This window comes from Chiroxiphia lanceolata, chromosome Z (genome assembly GCF_009829145.1).
Source record: "Chiroxiphia lanceolata isolate bChiLan1 chromosome Z, bChiLan1.pri, whole genome shotgun sequence".
Lineage (NCBI taxonomy): Eukaryota > Metazoa > Chordata > Aves > Passeriformes > Pipridae > Chiroxiphia > Chiroxiphia lanceolata.
The window spans coordinates 17,833,210-17,850,295 of NC_045671.1; the positions used below are offsets into that span (position 1 = coordinate 17,833,210).

Sequence of the window (17,086 nt, forward strand, 5' to 3'; positions counted from 1 at the left end):
AACTCAGTAAACAAAGCAGCAAATTAAACATTGTGGCCTGTGATATAGATTCTTGATCTTTCTTCCTTTTGCAGCTTACATCAAGTATTTATAGCTTTGCATGTTCCTTGTGGAATCATCATACAGATACATTTCTACAGCAGATTTGTGCGGGGAATGAAGCTGCAGCTGCAAATTCACTAGAAAGGACCTTGTTGTCATTGAAAGGTAATAATACAGAATGATATTAAATATAAAGAATCAAATAACTTTCTTCACAGTGAATGAGTAGGAGTTCTTTGGTCAATAGTTCACATTCTCTAACAAAGCCAAGTCCACTGGGAAAACCAGTAATCTTGGTTTATTTTACCTGTACCTTTAGCAAGGCAGAAGGAGGATTTCTCATATGGAGGGGGGAGACAGTAGTCTTGTATGCACCACTTCTCAGTATGCACCCGTTCCAATGTGCTTGTTGTAAGAAGTCAAAGTCTAGGAGGTGAGAAAGTGGAGGGCGTAACAGGATGCTTTTTTACATGTGTTGTAATTTGGGCTTGCATGTCTTTAAGCACTTACTTGGTGAAACTAAGCTACGAGTTTAATTCCATTAAGTTCACCTTGTGTCCAGTGAAGAGCTAACCTTAGAAGTTTATCTTCAGGTTGATGCTCAAATGCTTATCTGTGGAGTAAATACATATCCTGACTGTACTTTGTGGCTTTGAAGAATTGAGATGTCCATGTGGCTTGCTTGCAATGTAGACAATACCTGTCTTGAATTGTTTCACAAAGTGCAGCGTGCAGCTTTTCTATATTGCTGGCAATACAGAACTGAGAGAATTATAAGATGGCTTGCTTGACTGTACTTGGCCTTTTTCCTACTGTAGAATCATTGGAGATTGAATACTTACAGTTTTTACAGAATTCTTGATTCAGTAATTCTCTTCATTGTTTTACACAATATACTGAATTTTAAAGTAATTTCAACAAGGTTAATGTTAGATATGGATGAGGCACCCAGGGACCTAAAATTAAGTGTAATTTTTAAAATGTAGACTTGGAAGAAAGTCACAGCAACTGGAATTGTAATTGTGGTCTGTTGAAACAAGAGCTGATAAATAGCTATGAAAGTAATTTTTTTTTCCTAGTGCTTCGGAAACTAACAGTTCATGGCTTTGTAGAACCTCATTGGAACGCAGAGGTGATGGTAAGTGACATGTATATATTTCTAGTTCTAGATTAGAAATCTTTTGTGATGATTTCAGATGTTAGAGCTGTGTTTGAAAATTGTTGAAAGACACACATTTTTGTTATGTAAAGGAAGATCAAGCAATGTGCTCTCAAAGTTGTCCTTAGTCAATGCTGTCGGATCTTAAGTAGATCCTAAACACTGTGACACTAGTGGCATGATGTTTAAAAGAAAAAAGGTACCCCTTCCAATTTACACATCACATGATGGTGACACCGCTGTTTCTCACTGAAAGATGTCTTACATATACTCTCCCCCCCACTCCCCCTCACCTCATGTAAAAGCATATTTTCATTTAGTGGTGAATGTGATGCCGTATTTGTTCTATCACATCCATCTATTGATTGATTGATATTTTTTTGATTGAGATAAAAACCTGTGGTATGCAGCCCATGGAGAGGAGAGGGTCAGAGAAAGAAACTCAGGCACCTTCCTTAACCCTGTTCTGCTGGATGAATTGAGTACCTGCGTCCTATGTCCTAAGCTAGGAGGCTGAGAACAGGATAGGACTGGATAAGCATATTTTAAAGCATATGTCTACAGTTACCTATCCCTTCTTCTACTAGAGATGCTGTTTGTGTAGTATTTATAAGGTCAGTTTGGATCATCTATGAAGTCTGCTTCCTAGCTAATTATTAATTTCACGAGGAAATTGTTTGTCCAAAATAATGAAATAGGTTAAAAGTGATGAGGTTTAATCTGAACTGGTACCATATCTGAACTTACTTCAGTTTGACACAACTTTGTTTTTATAATACAGGGCAAACCAAGCTTCATCCTTAAAAGACATGTATGCTTTCATTTTTCAGGGTTTTCTACATGCTGTATTTGAACGGCTTAAACAGTTTCTGGAGTGTAGTAAGTATCTGGATATTTTTTGTTGTATTTGTTGTTAAACATTGGAAGCTGGATGAAAACAATGCAGTTTAGAGCACTATCAATAGAGCATTTAGGTGCAAGATACGTTTTTATAAGTGCAAAGCTGTTACTTTAAATCTTGCTGAAACTATCAGAGAAGAATTCAGTAAAAGTGTCTTTGTTATAAACAGACTAAAATACCACCAAAATTATATTTGGTGTCATAATGCTAATGGGAGAAAAATCTTAAGTCATGGGTTGACAAGGTATCTATATTAAAATATGGAGCTGCTACTAAAACCCAGATCATCTTGAGTTTTCCTCTTTGGGAGAGTTCTATGTTGTTTCTTTTCCAGTAGTTATATATTTTGGTGTATGTCAAATGGGAAATAAAAACCATATTCAAATCTTAGTTGTTTGTAACTGAAAAAGTAGTACTCTGAGACAGGCAACCACAGGTTAACACAGTCGACAGAATCAGAAGCGTAATTGGCAGGTGTTAGTGCTTTTGCAGGGAAGTTACCTGAAGCAAGCAAAAAGGAGATGTTTGACAGTGTTACATCTGAACTCACTCCACCTTCCTTGTGTGTACACTTGTAATAGATCTGATGTGAGCCATTCAGTCCTTTGAAGCCTGCCAAACCATTATTTTAGGATTGAACAACACTTTTTCCAAGAACAGATGTCTAAACTGAGTAGAAAGAATTTTTTTGATATAAGTTATGTATAATTTTAATATTTTCAATTTTGATGAGGTTCCTTGGCTTAGGAGCCTGTACTTAGGTAAGAGGGGCCGATCTGGACTTAGAGCCTCATTTCTAGAAGAGATGGAAACAACCGCTGTTTACCCCTTTTGCTATACTGTAATCAGGTTCTTTCTGGCCCTTCCTTCATTTTTTACAAGACAGGTGCCTAGTTTGAGTCGACTGAATTAAAGGCCATCCCGTCCTGAAGTTTGGTGGTTATTGTAGTCCCCTAGAATATGAGGACCCATGGGGTTTGAGTGTCCTAAGGCAAGAACTGAACTGAACCTTCCCATTTCCACTTTTCTAAGCAATAAGTTGTTTTGCAAAAGCAGGTACAACTACCTTACAGGATTAGTGTTTACATTTATTATACCGTGGGTTTTACCTGTATGACTTCATTATGGCACTTTCTGGTTTTTTCTTTTTTTTCCCCTAAAATCTTTATCTATTTTTTTTTGTTTTGTTCCTTTTTTGTCTTTTAATTTACAGTGTTTTCTAGTGTCCATAATAAATTATTCTTTAAAGTGGAGTTTTTACAAAAATGCACAATGTTATACTATAAGGATACAGAATAGTTTTATTAAAAGGACATTTTCATATTTTTAGTACTGATTTACTTTTTTCCTGTACTAGCATTTGCTTCATTGCATTCATTGCTATCATTAAATATTCTGTAATGATGTCCCGATTGTTGTAGCCTGATCAAGTACAGTGAATTTCACTGCAGCTGAGAGAAATGGTTAAAGTTTATTTTTTTTTTCCTGGTGCTCATTACCTTGAATTTGACTTTGAATATATTCTGCCATAGAACTTTTTTCTGGCTGACATAATGCGTGAACTACAGTAAAAATAAGTTCTTTTCCAGTGTTAATTTTCTAAAACTTAGCTACCCAGAAAGAAAAGGAAAGTCTGAAAAATGATAGTTGTTAAATGTCTGATTTACCAGGTAGAAGTATAAGAGCAGAAAACATATGCAGGGATCGTCTAGAAAAGACTATAATTCTGTTCACTAAAGTGGTAAGTAAATTCTCCTTTCAGTTACTGAATATTTTATAGTTCTGGAGGAGCAGTCCCAATCGAGATATATATGTGCCTTGAAGTGAATACATTTCAGATCTTTTAAAGAAATGGAAGGTACTGCAACTTAAAACTTCTTTGTTATGAAATGTATTTTTGATGAAAAGGGTGTCTGTTTACTCATGCTGATGTAGATTGCAGCTGTGAAAAATACGTTTCCTTAGCTCAAACAAAATTAAGTGCATTCCATAAGTAAATTATTTAGCTAGGATTTTGCTCAAAGAAGCATTCTGGAAGTTTTGCTAAAACAATGGTAAGGGTACTGAGGAATAAAGAGAAACTTTTCTTCCTGTGTTTTGTAAGTAGTTAGATCGATACTTCTACGGCCCTGTTAGTTCTGTGGAATTACTGGCCACTCTTAATTTTATCAAAAGAAACTTAACAAAAAACTCTCTTACCCCTCTGCGACTTTTGTATTGCGTAATACATTTGGAGTTGTCAGCTGACTCTGTGTTCATTGAATGCATATATTATTGGAAGGTAATTTTAGCATTGTCACTTGCTCTGTTTTTTGTTTTGAAGTTAAAAACCTACAGGGTTCCCATTGTTTTCAGATTCTATTTAGGGGCCATGGGTGTATTTTAAATATTCAGCCTAATTATAAGAAGGGGAAGGCACCCAACAGCTTCACTAAAATTGAACTGAAGATGCTATGACCCAATATTTTTTGTCTTTGTCATAGTACTTACATTGCAAAAGTGCATCTTTTTTTGCAGATCTGAAGAGAAAATACACTTGATTAATAGATACTCTACCGTGTAGAAATTTGGATGCAAGAATTTTTGCAGTAGTAGAGGAGATTAAAGCAATCCACCAGTGCATTTTAAATGGGGAGTTGGAAAAGCTAAGTTGAGAAAGCTTGTACTGCAGTGAAGAAGGAGGAAAAAAAAAAGTCTTATTCCACATACCTCTTTTACTTAAAACAGTTCTAATAAGGATGAATTATCTGCTGAAATGTTCACCATTTCAAGTATGCCTAATGTATTTTATTTACTTCTATCAATCTGGTCTAGTTGAAAATGAGTTTGTTCCTCAAACTTAAGAAAGAAGTGATTTTGAACTGAAGTCAAGAATCTTGGTGTTAAATAATGCTTCATTAACCATTGATACTGATCTCTTTCTAATCTCCTGTCTGTGTTCAGTTTTCTATAATTTTACGTAAGTTGACACTTGTTTTTGATAACTAGTTAACTAAAGCATTTAATAAGACTTACACAGACAGTGTTTTGATTTCTCTTTCTTGCTTTTCTGCTTCTTTTTTTAGCTTTTGGACTTCCTAGATCAACATCCTTTTTCATTCACTGCTTTGATTCAGAGATCATTGGAGTTCTCTGTGAGCTATGTTTTCACAGAAGCTGGTGAAGGAATTGTATTTGAGCAGTTTATTGTACAATGCATGAATCTCATTAAGATGATTGTAAAAAATTATGCATATAAGCCATCCAAAAATATTGAAGGTACTGCTGCTATTTACTAAAACCACTTTTGTTGTCTTGAGAAACGTTTTGCTAGCTATTCCCAACAGTATAACTCCTTTATGAATGTCTTAGTAGTTAGTAAGGCTTCGGTCTCTTTTAAAGTATTAATTTCTATAGATGGTGACTTGCCAAAGAAAATTTAAATACAAAAGGATCATGAATATCTTTTCTTTTTTGATTGTTTTAGTTTTCATTGAACTAATTTTAAAAAGTATTGTGGTATAGAATTTGGTTTATTTTCATCAACTAGTTTGTTGCATCTTTCCTTTGGGATATGTTTGATAAAATTATGAATTTGCTGTAGTTAACTGATACCAGCACTCTGAAATACAGAAACACAGTGGATTTGAGATGCAGTTGAATATAAAACAGTTTATATATTCTGTTTTGTAGGACTGTGTTTCATTTTGAAAATTCATACACTGCTGAATGTACAAATTAAAAAACCACCACAATCTTCCACATGAACTTGACATGTCGCAATGACTTGATAAAATTAGCATTCTGTTTCTAAATCTGAAAAAAAAGGTTCCAGGAGCGTGTCAGAAAAGATTACATAAATCCAGTGTTTAAAATTCTTCAAAATATTGATGTATTTCAGAGTTACTCCATAATTTTACAATATCTAAGTCTATTGATTATTAACAGTAATTTTTGCTTGCAAAAGTACATAGTGAGCTTTGAGTTTCAAAATGTAGTCACTTGAATCAAGAGGAATATAGCAAATTTTAGTGAAAATTTGACTTTTTGAGAATGGTGTGATTACAAAAAAATGTAAAACAGAAAATTTATTTTTCTTAACTTGACTGACACATAGTGTTTGTGTTGGTTGTACAGAATGCAGTATTTGTCTTTATTACTGGTTTCTTTAACCAATACTAACTCCTAAAAATCCCAAGTGATTTCTAAGATTGTATTTGGATAAACTTTCTGAATAGGTATAAATGGAACTTTATCTTAGAGTTCTATGTGCTTTTAAATTCAGTAGTGCTAAAAAAAAATGTAAGTGCCCAAGGCAGGAGGTAAGCAGTTTTTCTTCTCATCTACCTGGTAGCCGAAAAGCATAAATACTGTGTGAAGTCCTGACAACCCTTCAGTCTAATTGTGCTGTCAGAGAACTCTCTTAAAAGTAGATTAATTTGGGATTTCAACTTGATTCTAAAAAAGTACCACCTGAAAGTGTGTTAAAGTCTGTCATGAAAATAATTTTTTTTTCTCAGAGAATAAAAATGTTTTATTTATTGATTTCTTTCTAGTTTTACTAGATGAGTGTTTGATCATTAAGCCACTTAATTGTAATTTGGAGTTTTCTGTTTTATTTCAGACAGCAGTCCTGAAACTCTTGAAGCACATAAGATAAAGACAGCCTTTTTCACATACCCAACACTAATGGAAATATGTAGGAGATTAGTCACTCACTATTTCTTGCTGACGAAGGAAGAATTGACTATGTGGGAAGAGGATCCAGAAAGCTTCAGTAAGACACATGTTGTATTGTTGGTTGCAGTTTTATTAGATATTGGTATAAATGTTTCATATCAACATTGTCTCTACAAATTGCCTACTGCAAATATTGAGCATTTTATTCCTACAGTCTTCTTATATGGGCAAACATTCCCTCTAGAGATTTCTTTCATAACAACAGATTTATCAGTACTCTATGATACCCTCATATACAAACACCAAACTTTATTTGAACCATAGTTGAAATAATACTTTTTTCTTTCTTTGTGAAATAATAGCTGTAGAAGAGACAGGAGGAGATTCTTGGAAGTACAGTCTCAGAGTAAGTGTTTCAATTTGAAAGAAAACCATTAAACATTCCTGAATGCATTTCTTGATAGTCTTGTAACCAAGAGAGGTGATACCTGCTGAAAAGATGGTGCTTTTTAAAAAGAATCTTAAGGAAATTTCTTTAGAATTAGTAAAAATTAACTTTACTCCTTCATCACTGTTCAAACATGCTGAAACACACTGGAAACTATGCACTTGATATTTTAGGAGGGAGAGAAAAGGAGTTGGCTTCAGCATTTGTATTATGTAGTATCTGATGGTGGTTAAAGCCAGTAGACGTTGTCTCTTCTTTGAACTGATGTTATCACTTATGACTTTATTAATAGACATGATGAATGAAGACGGTTTCAGACAATATATATATTTAAATATATTTAAGTATATTTAATTATATTAGTTAATTAGTTATTAGTTAATTTAGTTCAGATCAGAAGTATGTTGTTATAATGAATCTCCCAATTATCACTGCTGTGATTTGCTTTGCTGAGTGATCTCAAAGTTTATTTGCTGGATTACTTTAATTTTAAAACTGAAAACCCCAACCTTGTGCATCTAGTGTGTTCCAGCTGTAAATGGGTATTTAGTCCAAATCACTCAGCTAGAGTGACATACCAACAATATGATCACTGGCTACTCAACACCAGCTGTTTCACTCCACAGATCCATTGTTCTTCTGCTACAGAATTGGCTTATACAGATGCAGCCATCAAACTCTATTTCATAGAGTTAAACATAATGTATAGTAGGAAGAATGGTGTTTTGTATAGAGTGCTAATTTTATTACAATATATCATGTTTTAAATGATGACCTTTAGTGCGAGATATTCAGCACTTGAAATTTTAGCATAAAATGTATTTGAGTTGCCTTTAATAGATTCTAAACCACATGTTTTAATTTTTCAGCCATGCACAGAAGTTCTTTTTATTGATATTTTCCATGAATATAATCAGATCCTTACCCCAGTACTTTTAGAAATGGTTCACAGTCTACAAGGTAAGTTCTTTAAAAAATAAAGGAAGTGTAAAATGTAGAATTCTTTACATTTACTTTTGCGAACAGTTAAACAATTTTACCTTGTAATATCTAATTTTATATAGTGCGTTCACTCTGTATTTTTGAAAGGACATGTTAATATTTTAGAATTATTTCTAAACCTACAATAAGGAAAGTGCAGTGTGTGTCTAGGAGGAGGAAATCCTAAGGACTTTTTACTTTTCATCATAACTATTTTAGATGACTGACAAAGATTGGGACGTTTCTGCTTTCGTGAGGTTCCAGGCTTTCTTGAGAGTGGTCCATGAGCTTAATGAATTCCGTAGGTTGTTTTTTGTCAGGAACTTCCTGTTCAGATGTTGCAAGGCAGTTCATGCCATGTCTCTGCCAAAATCCTGGGGGAAAAAGAAACTTTTAAAGAAAAAGTTTGTTATACTGTTATTTTGGAGAGTCTAGAGGACTTTACAAATCTGAAGAATCTGCTTTAGGTATTTGTTTTCTGTATGAAGACTGAAGTATTCATAGCTGAGGAACATTTCACATTTTCTTTCTGTTTTACTGTATGATTCTTTGCCCCCAAATTAAGTTTTATAATGGCTAGAAAAGATAATAAGTGGGAATAGCTTTTTTTTTTCCCCCTGTAATTTCAGCTTAGGTTATTTCCCCAGGTTGTATCTTAGCTGACTTACAATATTTTGTATTTGATCTGACCAGGATGGATCGTTACATTCTATTTAAATAAATAACCATTTTCTGAGGATGGTTTCTGACTTCGCAAAATCTCTTCATAAAATACTTTGTATACGTAGGTTTTGAGATGGCTTGCTGTGCTGTGATACTGGGAATAGTAAAAAGTTCCTTACAACAGAGTTGATAGTTAATATGTTTTCCAAAAATTACAGGCATGTCAATAGTATTAATACTACCTTGCTAAAAGGTACACCTCTTTTTTTTTTTCTCTTCTGAGGCCCCTCTTAGCCACTTCTGCATGTTTTCAACTTGAGATTAGCTGTTGAAGTACTAGATGATAAGTATTCATTAATTCTTAAAATTTTGGAAAATCTTAACTTACATGCTGTACATTTACATGCACATATATATACACATATATACATATATATATATATATATACACACAGATATATATAAAGTACATGGAACTACATCTAGGACCCTGTTGGAAATATTACTATGTAGTTGACAGTCATCTGCAATTTGCAGGTTTTGAATCTGTTTTAAATACATGCTTCTGATTTAAATGTATGTTGGTACTAGAAAGGTTAATCTCCAAAGTAGTAAGTCAAAAATAGAGTGTGAAAGCAGAGATTTGATTCTAGTATATTAACTAAAGCAAGCATCAAAACTGAAATGACTGAAATTGTAAATGAAAGAAAAGCAGCAAAACAGTCAATTCATGGCTTACTTACATAGAGCATATAAGTACAAAGTTGCTTGCCTTTGTTGTTTTAGTGACTTTTTTCTTTATTTTAACTTTGGCTTGTAGGATCTACCAACATAGAAGATACCAATGCTATACTGATCAAAGATGCTGGTAAATTTTTCTTTACCTTTGAAGTAACAGAGACACTTTTGTGTATATGTTTGAGTTCTTAAAAATTGCATGATTAATTTGAAAGATTTTTTAAAAACATTTGGAAAGTGGGACATAAATCCTGATTCTCCTTTCAGTTGATGTTAGTCTGCACTTTTCAAAATGCTTATGCAAAGATATGGTGCTCTTTGGCTTTTTTGTGGAAAAAACCCTTAGACAATCTCTTTACTGTCCTGTCCTTTCTACTCCGCAACTAAATAATCTTCAGTGCCTCCATGGAGATACTCTGTTCATTTTACAAGTAAGAAGATTTTATGGCAAAAGAACAAAATTGTTTCTGATGGAATCTAACATCCTTGGTGTTAGAATAAGATCCTCATTGTTCTTTCAGCTTCTAGCTATTTTCAAAACTCTGAGCTTTCTTCTGTAATGTCTTTCTTGTACTGAAATTTCCTCCAGAGTTCCCTTCACTGTGGTCTGATAAAGCTTTCTAAAGAAAAATGTGCTTTAGTTTGTTTTTTTTTATTATGCTCGGGTTATCAAAAATGCGGTTTGATTCTCAAATTATTAGTATTAAAAAATGAACATTTAAGCAAACAATAAGCATAACTATTGTTTTTCCCCAGTGTATAATGCGGTTGGACTCGCTGCTTATGAACTATTTGATAGTGTCGATTTTGATCAGTGGTTTAAAAATCAACTATTAGCAGAACTACAAGTTTCTCATGACAGGTAAACATCTTGGGTTTTTATACCTTAATCATTTAAATACGAACTTTTGATACAAATCTGATAATATATAATGTCTAATAATTGTAGAGTTGAAAAATATTCAACCTTTAAACATATCCACTAAATGAGCAGAGGTATGAAAATACATACAGACAACTGTTACAGTCATTGAAGTGACATAGTTCTTAACACTTTATGTTTAAATTACTATATGGTGGATACTTCCAGGTTCTGGAAAAGTACATTAAGTCTGTCCTCTTGCATATATTTGACTTGACTAAACCTTCTCAGGACAACCATTTAAAGAAAGATATTTGGGCCTCTGGAGAGTTCTTCAGTCAACAAAGTCCAACTGAAATCTGTGGAAATAATCTCTGTAAAACTATAGTTTAGCCAAAATAGTGATTTTTTTCTTCTGTTATTTTAAATACAAGCCTTCTGTAACTCACTTCAGTTAATTTTGCCAACAATAAAGAGGGGAAGTAAGGGTTTGGGTTATGTTGTGAAGTATGAATAATTACAGGCTGGTTCTACATGAAGATTTTTATACAGTCCATCTGCTGTGGTTTTTCTTTCTAACCAGGGTCCCCTTCACTTGGATGGCCTTCACATGAGTACTTTTTTGGTTTAGTGGATGTCATAGGGTATTTTGAAAGATCAGTGTTAGCATCTCAGTACAGGCTGAGCTGGCCCTCTTTAAAACTGTCTAGAAGACAGAGTTCCTCCTGTTCCTCAAACTGTCACTCTTTCTCCAGGGGAAAGGACAGTGACCACTACTGTTCAGCGCTAATTCACCCTTTGAATAAGCATGTCCTGTTTTTCTTAACAGTCATTAACAGTGACCCAAATGTCCTTTGAAGACTGTTACTATGTTTTCTTCTACATTTACGATTCATCTTACCAGATGTAATTTTTATCTGAAACAGCAACTAATTTGTTTCCTTATACACTTAGGAGCTACTATAAATTGTAAATGATTTCTACAGTGAGTTGTTAGTCAGCTTTTTTATTTCCAAATGCCAGTTATAAAAACTTTATTTACAGATAGAGTTCAGTTTCATGTAAAATGGAACATCTTGTTAAATTTACAGATATTAAAATGCTTTTCATAACAATATACTTTAAAAAAAATTAACTACTTACTTTTGGATGTATAGCCTTATGCCTGTGTCACAGAATAATTGCCACAGTTGTTTACCTTCTGTCTCCTAATGTTTTTATTCTTTTTCTCATTAGACTATTTTTTTAACTAAGATTTCAGCCTCACCTGGCTATCTCCAATTGGTCAAGTACTCTAATGTTTAGGCTAAATGTCAGAAGAGCAGGAAAAAATGAGAGATCTTTTGTATAAGATTGATCATTTGCTGCTATGCCCCACCATTAGCAATCTCCAAATAAAGCTGCCATGGTATTTGTAATACATGCTGGCTTTGGCATTTTTATGTTATTCACTCATATAGCATAAGTAAAACTGACCAAAGTGTTCTGTTGTTGATACAATTGTATTGCTGTCAGGAAGACACCCATTTGGTTGCCATTTGTTGTATCCCAGGATGAAATTCCTGTGGAGACAGAAGTTTGCAGTAGAAATTGTCCAGAAGTTTGAAGCCTTGTTTGCTTGAACTGCTTCTATTGCTTTCAACGTTGGAGACCACCATGACAATAAGGGAGACAGTGTTATTGGTTTGAATGGAGTTCTGCTTTAATAGCCGCTTCAGGAATACATGTGCAGTTCAGATAAAGTGGGTTGGAGGGTGTGATCTGCTCTCCCTCGGGGGTTAGCATGGTTGCTCACAAATTGGTTGATGTTTGGGAACAAAAATTTTTGTGTTGTCAGCATTGAGCATGGAGTGTGTGGTGTTTTGTTTTCATTGAATTTTCCATTACCTGTTGATAGTAAACCTACGAACCATGACCATATCAGTAGAAGAAATATGGGATGAATATAAAAGTATTCTTAAGGATTTTTAGAAACATTGCATTGCCAAATTTGTCACTTGCCGTGATACTTAGTTTTGTACTGATTGAGGAGAAACTTTTCCATAGTATGAAAGTAGTTTACTGCATACAGTTTTTTTTGCAACAATTCACTTGTAAAACAATATCTCCTGCTGAGAGAGAAAGTACTGATGTGGCACTTAGTAATTTAGTATCAAGCAAAATACTTTTGACTTGAATATCTGATGCTGTCCAGACTCCTTAAAGATACTGTTCTATGGCTATTGCAACAGAAGCTGCCTTATTTTGGAATATGATCACTTTTCCCATGTGAGCTTTAGGTCCACCAGGCTCAGTAGCAGACCTATGCTTAGCCAGTGTATGTGCTCTTCTTCTAAAAACTAATGTTCTAAGAGGTGAGCTTTTCCCAGAAGTAGTGAACATAGAAAAAGTAGAACCTCAAAACTGAGCATGTATGAGCAGAAGAATTTTTAGGAACTTCAGTAATTACAAAAACCCAAACCCCAAAAGAATCCACAAAAAAGTAAACCAAACCAAAAACCCCAAACCAAATAAAACCAAACCCCACCCACCCCCCCAAAAAAATGAAAAACATGCTGTCTTTACTAGGGAGAGAGAGAGAAAGAATATAGAGATGCAAGTAGGGTGTATGAATTGAACAATAGATAACATCAGAGCTGAAAATCCTTTCTGGCAGCAGACAGTTACGTACTTACATAATTTAAAACTTTTCTTTATATGATTGTGTTTTCAAAACCATCCAACTCGAATCTCAAGAAAATTACTTAGGTTTTTTTTAATATTCTGATTTTTACAAGGTTAAGTGTAAAAAGTGCCATTCTAAAAGTAGCAAAAATTGTATCATCAGATTCTTGAACAAATAGAAGGTGTTAGTAAGGCAATGTCTTGTGTAAGTTATGCTTCAGCATGCATTATTCATGCTTCATTGCCACTCAGTAAATATTGAGCAGCACTGGACTGTTACTCCTCATTAGTTTTGTGTTCTGGTCTAATGAACTGCTATGTACATTCTGCTTCCATAACTTTCAGGTTTTCTGAAGATGGTCTTTGTTTATAATCTCGTGGTTATGGGAATTTTTAATAAAACACATTTATTAAATGTAGAGAAGCCTCAGTAACTCCCAGTTTAAATTACTTCTTGATGGCTTACGAGGTAGAAGGTCATCAAATGAAAAATACGTTTATGATAACAACAATTTGTTAGTTAAAATCCTCTGAATAGGGTTCGTCTTCCCTAACTTTATACATCTGCAAGTTAAACATATAAATCTGAGTTACATGATCACTGGAGAAAAATAGCAGCTCTGTAAAATGCTTTTCTCAATCACTGTTGTTCTGATTTGTTCTTACCATTGACTCTAAAGCTGTTTGATTTGCGCCCTTGTTGTGGCAGTAGTGCAAGATTAGGTAATGTCAGTTCTTAGAATAGTTTTAGTCTGGTGACATGAACTACTTTGACAGTTGCTGTAATGCAGTCCTTAAGTTTGCATTTTTAAATTGCATTGACCTATAATTTTTGAGGATAGAAAGAATGCCAAAGAAATTGCTGGAAGCTATGGTCGAAGCAGTAGATGCCATGATGGCAGTAATAAATGTAACTTTTTTTTTCTTTTTTTTTTTTTTTGACTGGTGTGCTATGTGCAGAATAAAATGTGTCTCTAGTGAGACATTCAAGATTCAATCATTTAGGATGAAAATTAACCTTTTCAGGCTAAGCTGGTGTCTCCTGTGCCTCCTTATGAAGAATTTTGGTGAAAAAGATTTCTGTACTAACAGGTCTTGACAAACTGAATCTCTTAATTGTTTTGGATAATAACATTTTCATCATAATCTTTGGATTTCTTTTTCATCAAAGTATTCTGTAACATCAAATGTAATGAGGTAACAAATGTGATTTTTTTTCTCCTACTTTTAAAGGTATAAACCAATACGCCGACGAGTAATATGGCTGATTGGACAGTGGATTTCTGTAAAATTCAAATCAGACTTGAGACCTGTTTTATATGAAGCAATTCGTAACTTACTTCAAGACCATGACTTAGTGGTAAGTATAAATAACTGTTTTGGATTAAACATTTGTTTTGTAAAACATAAATACCATACCTTGTGTAAACTTGATTGAAAATTTCATAACATCATGTTAAAGTCTGTTGTGTCTTTCAAAAGATAAACCATTGGGAAGATTTGGTGATGTTTAATTGTGGAGATGTTGAACAGTAATGTCAAAAACATTAAACAAGTGCTGAAGATGTTCATTAAGTGATGACTTTGGTGGGAAAATGAACTGCAAGAGCAGCAGTCTCTTTAAAAAGAAAGTTGTGAAATGTCCTTTAATAATTTATAAACAAATGGAGACTTTGTGTAGATAAACCAGGGTTATTCTATGACTAGTCCTTGCAGTATACAGTACTGATTGAGTGCACCCTCAGCAAGTTCACAGATGACACCAAGCTGGGCAGGCCTGTTGGTCACCTGGAGGGTGGGAAGGCTCTGCAGAGGATCTGGACATGCTAGATCAATGGACTGAGGCCAGTGATATGAGGTTCAACGAGACCAAGTGCTGAGTTCTGCATTTGGGTCACAATAACCCCAAGCAGCGCTACAGGCTGGGGGAGGAGTGGCTGGAAAGCTGCCCAGGGGAAAAGGACCTGGGGATACCAGTCAACAACAGCTGAATGTGAGCGAGCAGTGAGCCCAGGTGGCCAAGAATGCCAGTGGCTTGGATCAAAAATACTGTGGCCAGCAGGACCAGGGCAATGACTGTCCCTCTGTACTGGGCACTAGTGAGGCTACACCTTGAGTCCTGTGTCCAGTTCTGGGCCCCTCACTACAACAAAGACATTGAAGTGCTGAAGCATGTCCAGAGAAGGGCAAGGAAGCTGGTGAAGGATGTAGAGAGTAAGTCATCTGAGAAGTGGCTGAGGGAGCTGGGGTTGTTGGGAAAAAATGAGGCTCAGGGGAGACTTTATCAGATAGTTCTTTACAACTATGTGAAAGGAGGTTGTAGCCAGGTGGGGGTTGGCCTCTTCTCCCAGGCAACTAATAGTGTCAGGAAAAGAGAAAATATGCCTCAAGCTGCAGCAGGGGAGGTTCAGGAATTTCTTCACAGAAAGGGTTGTCAGGCATTGGAACAGGTGGAGTCACCATGCCTGGAAATGTTCAAGTGATGTGTGGATATGGCAGTTAGGGACATAGTTTAATGATAGTGGTGCTAGTTTGATGATTGGACTAGATGATCTTGGAGGTCTTTTTCATATGTAATGATTCTGTGATTCTGTGATTCTATGGATATTTAAGCATTAAAGTTATCTGCTAGCAGGGTATGATAAATGGCATTGGTTGCTATCCTGCTTGAGTACAAATCTTTTGGTTTAAGCTACAACTTCAGTTTACCAGCAGGTGAGATTGAGTTGAGAAGCTTGTTTTGCTATTGTTTATTTTTTTATTTTTAAACAAACAGAGCTAGCAGCTCACAACCCCCCCCCCCAATAATCTTAGCTAGTTTAGTAGGTACATATCAGTTGGTAATTGGCAGTCATAACAGTTATTTCTGTGATTCCAGACAGCTTTAGCAGAGCAGGATGTGTTTCTGTGTCAACTGTTTTTAGTTAATGCATTTTAAGCATCTGAACATCTACCAGGAAGAACAATCTAACTTGTTGAGTTTCTTTGATTCTGTGCTTCTTTGTTTACAACAAGCCATGAGATAATTCCAAGTTAAACTCCTCCTCTGTTGCTAGAGTTTTTATTACAGGCTGGATAGAATTAAACAAGAAAGTATCTTACTTGTCCTTCATGAACGTTTTGCCTGAGCGGTTTCTCCAATTTCTACCACTTTAGCAATGTCAAATAAAACGTAAAGTATACTAAAATGAAAGCAAAAGAAAATGAGTTTAACTAACTTCATTTCTTAAAGGATGACAGAACACAGAGAATTATTCAAATGCCAAAACATCAACTGATTTGATATAATCAGGTATTAGGTTGATAATCAAAATGTTTAATGGACATATGCATTATGCTTTTGACTTTTGCCTTTCAGGTCCGTATCGAGACAGCGACAACACTGAAGTTAAATATCCTTTTATTTGCAAAGATGTTTGATTAGTTCTTAATTCAGAGTTACTAGAAAATAAGCAATTTTAAACTTATTACCAAATTCTTCACATTATAATTTTTGTGTATCCATGAAATACTTGCTTATTTGAGTTTTCTGTCCATCTGCAATCTGTATTATTTTTCCTTAATGATTGTTCACCTGTAGATGACTTTGAGTTCAGAACTGACCAGTTCTTACCGGTAAGAGCATTTATATATTCTGGAGAGTAGATAAATCCATAGAGAAAAGCAGGAAAAAAATATTTTCCAATTTCATTTTAAACTACATTATTTAGTAATTGGGAGGGGGGGGGGTGTATATGTATGTATTATTTTTTCAGTCTTCATAGACCAAAATTTTAACTTATACTGCTGCTGTTAAGGTTGCTAATGTGCAATACAATGACATACAATTCAGAACATTTCAGTATTACAGCAGTCACAACTTCATAGCAGTGTGTTTAATACTGTATATGCTATGTGTTAACAGACAGTTTCTTTTTGCTAAGACAGTATCAGTACTGTATCTAACAGATATGTCTCCACACCAGTGTG

At 34.6% G+C, this 17,086-nt stretch overlaps 1 protein-coding gene across 5 annotated transcripts in view; it reads left to right on the forward strand.

Annotated features, from left to right (window-relative positions):
- Positions 1 to 17,086, forward strand: part of IPO11 (importin 11) — an 80,235-nt gene that overhangs the window by 18,556 nt on the left and 44,593 nt on the right. For all 5 annotated transcript variants that reach the window (XM_032676465.1, XM_032676466.1, XM_032676462.1 and 2 more), the window contains exons 8-20: positions 75 to 207; positions 1,122 to 1,180; positions 2,032 to 2,080; positions 3,773 to 3,843; positions 5,168 to 5,360; positions 6,706 to 6,858; positions 7,124 to 7,167; positions 8,079 to 8,169; positions 9,674 to 9,721; positions 10,348 to 10,453; positions 14,351 to 14,477; positions 16,476 to 16,509; positions 16,692 to 16,732. In XM_032676465.1, the coding sequence (XP_032532356.1) occupies positions 75 to 207; positions 1,122 to 1,180; positions 2,032 to 2,080; positions 3,773 to 3,843; positions 5,168 to 5,360; positions 6,706 to 6,858; positions 7,124 to 7,167; positions 8,079 to 8,169; positions 9,674 to 9,721; positions 10,348 to 10,453; positions 14,351 to 14,477; positions 16,476 to 16,509; positions 16,692 to 16,732 (1,149 nt within the window). The remainder of the gene's footprint in view (positions 1 to 74; positions 208 to 1,121; positions 1,181 to 2,031; positions 2,081 to 3,772; positions 3,844 to 5,167; positions 5,361 to 6,705; positions 6,859 to 7,123; positions 7,168 to 8,078; positions 8,170 to 9,673; positions 9,722 to 10,347; positions 10,454 to 14,350; positions 14,478 to 16,475; positions 16,510 to 16,691; positions 16,733 to 17,086) is intronic.